Source organism: Pocillopora damicornis, chromosome 9, assembly GCF_964200805.1.
Source record: "Pocillopora damicornis chromosome 9, jaPocDami1.2, whole genome shotgun sequence".
NCBI lineage: Eukaryota > Metazoa > Cnidaria > Anthozoa > Scleractinia > Pocilloporidae > Pocillopora > Pocillopora damicornis.
The window spans coordinates 12,621,533-12,633,562 of NC_142678.1; the positions used below are offsets into that span (position 1 = coordinate 12,621,533).

The 12,030-nt window shown below is 39.1% G+C and overlaps 2 protein-coding genes across 3 annotated transcripts in view; one reads left to right on the top strand and one right to left on the bottom strand.

Moving 5' to 3' along the window:
* The window catches only part of LOC149040171 (uncharacterized), a 24,239-nt gene extending 12,444 nt beyond the window's left edge, over positions 1–11,795 (bottom strand). The window contains exons 1-7 of one of the 2 annotated variants that reach the window (XM_089182966.1): positions 11,638–11,795; positions 11,121–11,215; positions 10,497–10,577; positions 10,013–10,065; positions 9,141–9,318; positions 8,174–8,332; positions 7,721–7,769 (exon numbers count right to left, since the gene is read on the bottom strand). In XM_089182966.1, the coding sequence (XP_089039092.1) occupies positions 7,721–7,769; positions 8,174–8,332; positions 9,141–9,318; positions 10,013–10,065; positions 10,497–10,577; positions 11,121–11,215; positions 11,638–11,764 (742 nt within the window). In that variant the 5' untranslated portion in view covers positions 11,765–11,795. The remainder of the gene's footprint in view (positions 1–7,720; positions 7,770–8,173; positions 8,333–9,140; positions 9,319–10,012; positions 10,066–10,496; positions 10,578–11,120; positions 11,216–11,637) is intronic. The other variant, XM_089182965.1, reaches the window with a different exon arrangement.
* On the top strand, positions 4,294–7,367 carry LOC149040172 (uncharacterized). The gene has a single exon (XM_089182953.1). The coding sequence runs from the start codon at positions 4,294–4,296 to the stop codon at positions 6,547–6,549; it is 2,256 nt and encodes a 751-aa protein (XP_089039079.1). The 3' UTR covers positions 6,550–7,367.
* Positions 11,796–12,030: the final 235 nt, after the last annotated feature.

A 12,030-nucleotide genomic window follows, 5' to 3' on the forward strand; every position in this document is an offset into this window, starting at 1 on the left:
CCATAACTTTTCTTTCCGGGCTCTAAAGTTGGCACCCAATCTACATCATGCTTGTGCCAGTAAGGAGATGGCTTTCTAGAGACAAAATGCTTGCAGCATACCTGTTTGCTCTTGAGAACCTCATTTTGCCTAGGCATCACTTTTACTCGTCGCTTGTATCCACTTTTCTTTCCTCTCTGTTGTTGTTGTCTCCTCTTCGAAGGCAGACTTATTTTTTATAACTGATGGCATTCAATAATATCCAATCTCTTTGTCGTGATCACTTCTGCCGCCAGAGCCGAAAACTACACAAAGAACCACTCCTACTTTCACACTTTCACTCACAGGCAGCCTAGGCTCCAGCTGTGAGATGATCGTCTTGTGGAATAGGAGTCATGGCGAAATTATAAGAGTTTGTATGGGAACATTTACAACCGCTCTTAACCCTTCAACTTCCATGATCTGATTGTTAATTCTCTCCTCTAGCTGCTACACATTTCCTTGTGAATTGATTACGAGAATTTGGTGTTCAATCAAGATCAAATCTTGTACCCGATAAGTTTGAGTAATCGCATTATCTGTTTGCTGGATAACGTGTGGATACTATTGGGAGAAGCTATGCACCAGTCAATGTAAACCCCCGCACCCCCCCCCCCCCCCCGCCGGGACACAGCGGGGCATTTGTGGGGAATTTTCAGTTATTTGACGAGCGAAAGGGCCGCAGGTATCGGGGACTTTGACCTCTTTTCATCCAAGAACAGCGGGAGAGTGGACCGGGGTATTTTCCACCGAGGTGGACTGGGTCAAGAATCGCTAGTCCGGCAAGATGGCGGCTTTTGGCGATGAAAAGAAGGTAAGAGTCGTTTTATCTCAATCACCTCATATCTTCGGCTGAGTATGCCATCACATAAATATAATTGATTGTTTTGTGAACAAAGATCTTTTGTCACAGTTTTTACTCGTAAGTTATTCTGAGAATCACTTGACCGATCAAGCATGTCATCAGGTGTTTATATTATCTTCTTGTGCATATTTAAAAAAATACTTTGTACATGGATAGGTCTGTACACGGATAGGTCTGAATTAAAGTCTTGTATTGTTCGTGATAGTGCTACAAAACTGTTGTTCATTGATGCAAATTTTGTGTGGGTGCTTGTCGAGTTTGGCGAGACGAGACACGTGATGTGTATCTCTGAAGAGGGAAGTCTAGACTTGCAAATGCTGTTGAAAGAAGTGACAAATAAAGTTTAAACCATTTACATTAGCCTGTGCCTTCCACTCAACAAGAGCGGGAGATGTGAGCGGGGTCGTTAGCTTCAATTAGAGGAAAAACCTGACCTTGAGGTGCGGGGCACTTTGTAACTTTAGAAGTGAGCGCTTGTCAAATGCCCCGCTATGTCCCGGCCGGGGGGTGCGGGGGTTTACATTGACTGGTGCATTACACATTAATCACTTCTGGAGTAAAGGGTTAACAATAAAAACATACAGTCAAATTCTCAATAAAAATATCTCACCTTACTTCTACAGTGTATCACTAGTTATCTGACCGCTTACTATGTTGAAAAGAATCCATTTTAGCGAGTTATCCATTTCTAGGTTTACTACTAGTAAGAGAAGCTCAAGGCTGCACGATCCGAGAAGCGAAAAATCCAAGCTATAAATGACCGGGCGGCCACAAATCCAACGCAGAATCCAAGCACACATACTGTAGTTTCATTTTAATTCACTACCAACTCAATTTTCCAATTGAAACCGACGCTAAGCTGCAGTTTGCTTCCAAAAGTTTCTAACGACCCTATAGATCGTTTTCACGTGACGTCACATCATTTCCGGTCGGCCATATTGGTGTACCACTTTCGATTGCGTAATCCCCGTAATTTTTCCACAATTATCATTCCCACAAGTAAAATGGATTCAAAAGAGTAAGAAAAAGAGTCCCAGAACAAAAGCGGGGTCGACTATTCTTTTCCGATATCCGAATACGCGAAGCAGCTGGATTTTCCAGTCAGAGATCGATATTTACAGAAAATAGCGGCAATTGGAATTGATCCAGTTTTAGTCGAAGGGAAGGACTTTAAGCCGGACTGTTTGCCTCCTGTTGAATCCACAGATATTTTGTGTTATCTTGTCTTGGAGACAAGTTTCCTCCCTCAGAAACAGTTTAAAGCTTTCCGAAGTCTTGAAGCATATAACCAAATGGTCTCTGGTTTTATCGCAAGCGTGCAAGGCCACATAATCGCCGACAAGTTTCTTGTTTTAGCAAAGGTGAGACATTCCCAGCGTATGAACGACTCTCTTATTTCATGTTGGGTTATCACGGAAAGAGAAGGAACACTTTTGTTTGCACACTGCTTAGGTTGCAAGGCTGGCCTGGCAGAAACCTGTTCGCATATAGCAAACGTGCTATTTTATCTGGAAGCGTGGACAAAAATAAATGGCAGACTTGCCTGCACGCAAGTGAAGTGCTCGTGGCTTTTACCTACCTACGTCAAACAAGTAGAATATGAAAAGGTGCGAGAAATAAACTTTACATCCGCAAGGAAAATAAAAAAACGATTTAGATGCCAAGATTGAGAATCTCTCCAATGTTTCCAGCCCTGATAACTCTGCTAAAGGAAACGTGTCAAAGGAGATCCCTGTTCCCTCAAAACCGGAAATGGATACCTTTTATGCTAAACTTAGTAAGTCTAGTAGCAAGCCCATCGCTCTAAGCTTAATACCCGAGTATGCAGACAGCTATATCCTCAAAAGTCGCTGCGTACCTACAATTAGCGATCTGTTTGATAAGAGGTACCTCGCTCTGAGTTATCCTGAGTTATTAAAAGCTTGTCAAGAGGTAGATATTGAGATTACAAAAGAACACTGAAATCTTACAAGTTGAGAGAGATACTGTCGCACAAGCGAAGGGTAACTCCCTGCGATGGTGAAACCATGGTCAGCCAAGACCAGATCCCCAGGCAACAACTTATTTAAAATTCCACAGTTCTCAGTTAAATATTTGTCTGATGTTCGTCCTTCCCAAGCTTGGGAAACATAGGAGATTGTACCTTGTGGAGTTATCCCAATCAGCACCTTAACAGTGTTATGGTGTTTGTACGATGACCATGTCTGTGTTCTTGCGAGCAGATTTGATGGTCTATTAATAAATACTTCGAAACAATCAATAATCACGGTAGTTTTGTTTCCAAATGAATATTTAAAACACTGTGGCATAGTTCGCCATAAATCCTCACGTTCAGGCCAGTTGATAAGTGGAGCCAGGCGTACATCTAGCGCTACCATCCAGGATGAAAAAATCCTTGAAACTGTTGAAAGGGAGACATTAAAGCGATATGAAAGATCTTGATGTGGAGCGTCAAGTTTAAGTTTTATCAAAGTCATGACAAACTCTTGAAATGTGGTCAGATTCTGGGACTTGTAAGCAACAAACGGAGAAACATGTTCGAAAACATTTTGCAGGATATCGAAGGAAGGCAATCCAGTGTAGAATTTAACTTTTTCTTCGTTTTGTACAAATTCCCACCGATCAAAATGGTTTCCGGTCAATGTTTAGAGAGCTGAATAAATATTCAAACTCTTCAGTTTGTGTGCCAGCTTCAACTGTTAATTTTTTCTCTTCGTCCTCATTTCCTTCAAAGCTGAGGTTTGAAACCTGTTCACCGGGCTCATTAAGTTTCTGTCTCTTCGCCGTTCGCTCTAGTTCTAGCTCTCGTTCTCTCTTTTCAAGTTCACGTTCCCTCGCTCTCTCGCTTCGTTTTGCCGCCGCTTCTTTATGATCTGCTCGATCAGACGCTTTCTTGTGTCCCAAAAGCAATGTCGGAACCCATTCAATATTAAATTTATCCCAGCTCTTAGCTGCCCTTCCTGAAACAAAATGCTTTTCGCACACACGATCGTTTTCTAAGATCTCTTCGGTCAGATCGTCACTGTTTATCGCTGAAATCCAGCGCGATCTTCTTTCTTCGGATAGTATCTGTGCCTCTTCGCCTTGATTTGTGACCACAGAAGGCACCCTTGCAAAGTACAACCCTTCATCTCGTCCACTTTTGCTGCCACAGCCAACGATCAGACACAAAACCATGTTCCACGCGAAGGACGCTACTAGTTTGTTTACAATTGAGGTACACAAATATGGCGGCGTAGCAACGGTAGTCAAGGAATTGGTCACGTGAGTGAAAACGATCTATTCACGCTCACCACAACAAACGATATGAAAACGTTGAAAACTAGCTTAGTAACCCTGCCTTTGTGACCTGAGCCTTCGGACTGCTCAAACAACGCGTGATGAACAAATTGTGCTAGAATTAGGGGCACATGTGTTTCACCTTACTTAGTTTCTTAGCCACCACCATGGCGGATAGCAAGGACCTTGGTATGACTACACAAACAAGGCATCGTCAGATACAGGAAGACACCAGCCACACCAAGTGTGTTGGCAGCTTCCCGCACACCGTTATCTCACGGCGAAGCCTACAGGTTACCGAGCAGCCGCGAAAAAAAATACATCTTCGTGATCCATCCCCCAAGCAGTTCTCTTGTGAGGAAACAACAAAACATGAGCTAACACAACCTGCCGAAGCTGCAGGAGTCCAGGTCGTTTACACAAAAAACGTACACGAAGCTGAGACCTGGTTGAGAACACACATCACAGATTGTTCAGCTTCAGCCGTTGGCTTCGACATGGAGTGGAAGCCTCAGTTAGTAAGCAAGAAGCGTGGAGGCATCGAGAACAAGACTGCCGTTCTTCAACTGGGAGTCGACACATCCTGCTTAGTGCTGCACCTTCATCACATGAATAAATTGCCAAATCTGCTTGTCTCAATTCTAAAAGACGCCACAGTCTTGAAAGTCGGTAGTGCTTTAAAGCAAGATGTGTCTAAGCTCAGAAGAGATCGAGGCTTGGTGTGCTATGGAATCGTCGATACACAAGACGTGGCAAAGTCTCATTCCTCATCTACGCAAAAAGTAGGATTAGAGGCATTGGCGGAACGTTTTCTTGGTATCACACTTGCAAAGAGTAAGCGGGTGACAATAAGCAACTGGGAAAACTTTCCGCTGACCTTGGAACAGATTGAATACGCTGCTCTGGATGCTTGGATCGGATTAAAGGTTTTCAAAGCAATGGAACAGAGGACTCATAAGTTTGGCAGCTTCCCGCACACCGTTATCTCACGGCGAAGCCTACAGGTTACCGAGCAGCCGCGAAAAAAAATACATCTTCGTGATCCATCCACCAAGCAGTTCTCTTGTGAGGAAACAACAAAACATGAGCTAACACAACCTGCCGAAGCTGCAGGAGTCGAGGTCGTTTACACAAAAAACGTACACGAAGCTGAGACCTGGTTGAGAACACACATCACAGATTGTTCAGCTTCAGCCGTTGGCTTCGACATGGAGTGGAAGCCTCAGTTCGTAAGCAAGAAGCGTGGAGGCATCGAGAACAAGACTGCCGTTCTTCAACTGGGAGTCGACACATCCTGCTTAGTGCTGCACCTTCATCACATGAATAAATTGCCAAATCTGCTTGTCTCAATTCTAAAAGACGCCACAGTCTTGAAAGTTGGTAGTGCTATAAAGCAAGATGTGTCTAAGCTCAGAAGAGATCGAGGCTTGGTGTGCTATGGAATCGTCGATACACAAGACGTGGCAAAGTCTCATTCCTCATCTACGCAAAAAGTAGGATTAGAGGCATTGGCGGAACGTTTTCTTGGTATCACACTTGCAAAGAGTAAGCGGGTGACAATAAGCAACTGGGAAAACTTTCCGCTGACCTTGGAACAGATTGAATTCGCTGCTCTGGATGCTTGGATCGGATTAAAGGTTTTCAAAGCAATGGAACAGAGGACTCATAAGTTTGGCAGCTTCCCGCACACCGTTATCTCACGGCGAAGCCTACAGGTTACCGAGCAGCCGCGAAAAAAAATACATCTTCGTGATCCATCCACCAAGCAGTTCTCTCGTGTGGAAACAACAAAACATGAGCTAACACAACCTGCCGAAGCTGCAGGAGTCCAGGTCGTTTACACAAAAAACGTACACGAAGCTGAGACCTGGTTGAGAACACACATCACAGATTGTTCAGCTTCAGCCGTTGGCTTCGACATGGAGTGGAAGCCTCAGTTCGTAAGCAAGAAGCGTGGAGGCATCGAGAACAAGACTGCCGTTCTTCAACTGGGAGTCGACACATCCTGCTTAGTGCTGCACCTTCATCACATGAATAAATTGCCAAATCTGCTTGTCTCAATTCTAAAAGACGCCACAGTCTTGAAAGTCGGTAGTGCTATAAAGCAAGATGTGTCTAAGCTCAGAAGAGATCGAGGCTTGGTGTGCTATGGAATCGTCGATACACAAGACGTGGCAAAGTCTCATTCCTCATCTACGCAAAAAGTAGGATTAAAGGCATTGGCGGAACGTTTTCTTGGTATCACACTTGCAAAGAGTAAGCGGGTGACAATAAGCAACTGGGAAAACTTTCCGCTGACCTTGGAACAGATTGAATACGCTGCTCTGGATGTTTGGATCGGATTAAAGGTTTTCAAAGCAATGGAACAGAGGACTCATAAGTTCTGACATCATCAATGAAGCAAAACGGCTACGATTAACACGATTGATTAATTTCTATTTAATTTGGTTTGTTGTTTTATATTGTTTGTTTGTTTTTTTTGGAGCAAACAAATCAAACCCATAAAAATGGATGAAGGAGGCACCGAAACACTTAAAAGGAGGGTCTACTCACAGGCTAGCAGAACTTATTTTACATTTTGCAACGTCTTGATAATAACTCAAGAAAATATACACCAAATAATAAGATAGTAGACGAAGTCAGAAAAAATTAATTTTTTGTGTAATTTGTTAGTTTAATTCCAAGCAGGCTTTTCTATATCTTTCCGACTTTATTACACCTGCTGCATATCGTGTAACATAACACTGAACAAATGAAATGCCTGCTCCTAGTGTCGTCGATTGTGATTATTAAAACCAGATAAAAAACTAGAATGATAGTGATGATAATTATGTATTTACCAGCAGATGGCACACTCTCAATATCAATAAGCTCTAATGCACTTTACAAGACTTTACAGGGAACCTAAGCCAGACCGCATTGAGCAGTTTACTTTTCTTTCCACAAGAAATTTGGGAGATGCACCCAATTTGTGAACTTTGGAAAAATGATCAGACCACAAAACCAGGAGCTACATTCACTTCCCTTTACAAGAAGTGCATGGGCTATTTAACATCCCCCGCTTACCATTAAAATAATTGTTTCAGTGTGATTAGGTTACCTCAAGTTTGTATGATGTATATTCATATTAAAGGTGTACGGTTGTATGTTGTTAACATTGTGTATCATGTTATAAGAATTAAATAAAAATTAGGATTTTGCATAATCGAATTGTAATAACTGAAATCAAAAGGCAATAATCAAAATTGAATTGAATTGCAAGGAATATGAATCATTACATCACAAGTTTCATGTCTCATTCATGTTGTTTCATTGTGTTGGTCATGCTGTTGTAATGTAATAAATCCATTGTTTTGTGCTTCCCCTTTCCAACCCTTTCTACCAAAAATATCCCAAAAAATAACAAAATAAATAAATAACCAATAGAGAAAAATACATCAAATCAAATAAAAATAGCAAATAAGTAAAATGCATGCCAGTACCTGTACCTCAGTCCCTATGCGAGCTTAAAAAAAGGATCACTTGATCATGCAATAAAAATAATTTGAAAGTACTTACAGAGTGTGTTAAAACCTTCCTTCTTTGTTGCAAACTCTTTTTCATCCATCTAGTTGAGGAGGTTTCCAAGAGAAAATGGAAGGTTCATGACTCACGACTTATTTTAGATGGCTAATTAATAATTGTTTTATTCATGACAAATTCAAAACTAAACTTTAATTAATCATGATCTGAGCTATTATCAAACAAAAGAGCAAACCAAAAAAGTCTATGCTGGATCAGATGATGCAAAAACAATTGAACAAACAAGCTAGAAAATTGCATGATTCATTAAATGACTACAGACATAATAAGAACAAAAAAATTGAGGAAACCATGCCCCCAGGATTAGACATAAGAAAGATAAAACCTGAAATACAATATTCTTCCAAGAATATAACAGTCATTTACTTAATAATGATGATCAAAATATTTCAACAATGAATATTTGATGAACAAGAGTATCAAACTTACACTGGTGACAAGACTGTTCAGTTTTTCAACATCTTTGTCATCAAACTCATCATCATCCTCATTTCCATCTTTTTCCACATCTGAACTATCACTGGAAGACGAAGAACCAGATTCTGTTTCAGCTGGTACTGGTACTTCTTCTGGTATGGTATTCACCTCCTTAGCAAAATGACCAGAAAAAAACAAAACAAAAAATAATTAAAAATTAAATAAATAGCATTGCAAGAAAAGATAAATATAAAAGAAACAAATAAAAGAAAAAAGGAGCATTGACCCTTCACACCCAAACATCAGTATTCATACTTTCCACACTAGTCTCAACACATTCCTTAAGGTGCCGACATGGAGAATTTGCTTAACAATCAGGAACTTCTTATGTTGGTGATCTTTTCCATCCATCTTGTGACATTAATGTGTGATTCAGGGGTGATATTATTAAATAAAGAGCAATTATACGCTAGTCACACTTAAAGTTTAAGGGTAAATGATCCCTCAAATGCAATCAAACAATTCAATATCCAACAATTACATAACAGACACAAGTGTTCATTGGATGTATTAAACAAGTCTAAATTAATATAAAATAATTAAAATTAACAAAAACCTTGAACACCATGCAGCAACCAAATACATGAACTGGCAATAAAATCTAACCAACATTACACTACTCACAATAGTTGTGTCACAAGCAGTTGAATTTTCCCATTTTAGTCTGACAACCGAGTGAAAAATAATCACCAAAAATCAAGCAAAAAAATTAAGTAAAAATAACTTTATGCGGTGAATTCGACACAGAAATATTCTTGAAGCACAAATTAATTTCTTTTATTTTTCCCTGAAATCTGGCAACTAGAGTGACAAACTGAGCTTGAAGATTTTGACAGAATACTCATAGTCTGACTGTTTAAACCAGAATATAATTTCACCAAATGATAATGTACCTCAGGCCACAAGTAAAACCTGTTACCTGTGAGCTAGAGGGGGCAGGTATGCTGGTATTCTTGGCAGGAGACACAGACTGTTTAGTTGTTTTTTGTTCCACTGGTTTCTTTTTATTCTTGGTCTTGTTTTTCTGTGTTTTTGTGAGAGTTGCAGTTGACGGAGTAACAGGAAGCTTCACAGGTTTATTTGACTGATTTGATGACCTAACAATAACGAAGCATCCACATGTTAAAAAAAATAGTTTATTTCAATGGAACTATACATGTACTCAGAGACCCAGGGGATAAAAATTTGTCAAGATAAAGATAAAACAGGTGTTTGGCTGGATATGAAAGTTGGCCTGTACTTCAGAAACTTTCGTATCCAGCTGAAAACAGAGTTTCATCTTCATCTTGTCAGATTATTTGCCCTTCGATCTGAGGAATAAACCATCCAGAAGGATTCTAACTACAGCTGTCTAGAGGATTGATCTGTAACCAACAATTGATGATGGCAGGATTTGACTTTTAACACTTGAAAAGTTTGCAATTATCTACTTTTTTTAATAAGCTATTATAGTATTTTTATATCATAATATGCATTTAACCCTTCAACTCCCAGAAGTGATTAAGATATTATTTCTCTCTATAATATCCAGCAAAAGGGTAACACAAACAAGGAAATGTGTAGCAGCTAGAGGAGAGAATTCATATGCAGATCTTAGGAGTTAAAGGTTAAGGAGCCTTCTGAGTGTGATGGATGATAACAAATATAAAACAAAACCTAAAAGAAGAATAAAATGGAACTACCATGATTATAATAACATGAAAACTGAGCAGTGTGTGTTCATCATAGTTAAATTTAAATTAAAAAAACATCAAAGACATGTATCAAAATATATTAAAGCTTTAAGCTTACCTAACTTTCTTGAGCTGAGGAACAGTAGACTCAATTCTCTCCAGTGTAAATGTCTGAAGGAAATTGATACAAGAGCTACATCATTCTATAGAACTACCACTTAGTAGAGATTGCATCAAAAATTTTGCTTATTATCACATTGCCTATTGAAAACAAGGTAGCCAGGCATAAGATAAAGTCTGTTCTCAAGCCAAGTGATCCTGATGATCCGGCAAGTATTTACCACCCCCCAGACATTTGGTCAGCTTTCCCTGACAGTTTGCTAGCATGATTTTCTACTCTATTGAAGAGAAGCATGATGAGAGTAAAGTGTCTTCAGCCCATAAAACACAACACATTGACTTTGCCAGGTCTCCAACAAGAACCTCTTGACTCAGAGTCCAGCACATCAACTGTTTAGTCAAGGCCTCCACAATAAGAACAAAACAAACTTCTACATAGACATCATTACTATTAAAACAATGTAATTACTGTAGGTTTATACCTTTTTTTCTTTATCTACCACCAAAATAAATTCCTTCGTACAACTTCTTTTTGAGCCACGATAAACAGTGTTACCAGAATCCTATAAAATTATGCAAGAATATCAATATAAAGAAAGACCTTGAGTAAGATGACACAAATAAGTAATTCAAATACACTTGTCAATGATGTTTCAACAGTTTTAAAAAATTGAGCTTAGTATAATAATAAAAATCTACAGTTATTATTACCCATAAACTTCTAAAGGTCTTCAGACTCTTGTCCCATTTGAATGTAGTTTTTTTTTTTTTTTTTTTCACTTTTGAACCATGGCTACATCTTTTTTTTTTTTTTAACTTAAAACATACATGGGCCATTTAAAATCAAGAAAATCAAACAAAAAAAATAATGCACTATTTTTAATAAGAAAAAAAAATATTTCACAGTTAGAGCTGGCTGTGTTATTCAACTTTTTCCTTCAGAGTTTGTACTTACGAAATCAAAGAGGTTGTTTGGTTACCCTGTTACTCCTATTTTCTAGGTGAAAAATACAACTTTTGAGGGATATCACTTTTGAAAGATGGCTACTAAAGGGATTTAACAGCAGCCATTAACTTTTAAGCATTTAGATGAATTCATATAATACCTGTACATTAGGAACAGTGACTTTGACCTCATTTTTGTCACCTACAACAAGCTCTGCCGGTCTCGAGGTGTCTACTGAGGCTGGTTTGAAGTCATCTGTGGTAAAATGTCAAATGTATAACTGAACCACAAATGAATAAATTAGGTTATACACAACTTATTGATAAAAAGTTTGAAATGGATAAAAAGGCCAAAATTCATGATTTTCAGCAAGGAAGACATGATCATTTACTATTTAATACAATATTTTCGGTTTATTGAGCTTATTGTTGAACAACAGCTGTACCTAGGGTTTTAAAGAATTTTTCGACGCACTATTACTCCACAGAATATTTAAGGAATAAAGACAAAAAAAATTACTTCGAAATAGGAAAGTGTAAATGAATATGTTAACGAAAAAAATCATTGAATTCAGCTGTTCGTTCACAACTTGAAAATGTAGTCAATTGTCAATGCGCATGAGAAAAAAGGTTTTGTTTCACGAAAAAGAATGGAAAGTGACAAATAAGTGAGCTCACATCTGATTGTATGAAAGGCCGTTTTCGGTCCTCCTTTAGAATGAAAACTACTTCCAAGTCTCAGTTCGAATTCTCGACTGGTATTGAATGGAAATTCTAATTCGTTTTCGCTCGATTGGGCCGCCATCTTGAAACTAGAATAACATGAGCCTGCAATTTTAAAATTTTCTCCCTAGTTGGACATGCGTTTTACATGCTAAATAATCAAGATGGCGGACGAGGCGATGAAGATGAGGGTGAGTAGCATTAGCTGGTAGAGAAGTTGGAAAAGGAAAAGAAAACAGACATTGAATCATGTCATTGTTAAAAACAAGGGAAGTGTGATGGCCTTTTCCGTCCGCAACGTCCTGATGGCTCCCTAAGCCGTTGATCTCCCCTGACAATTAGAGCCTT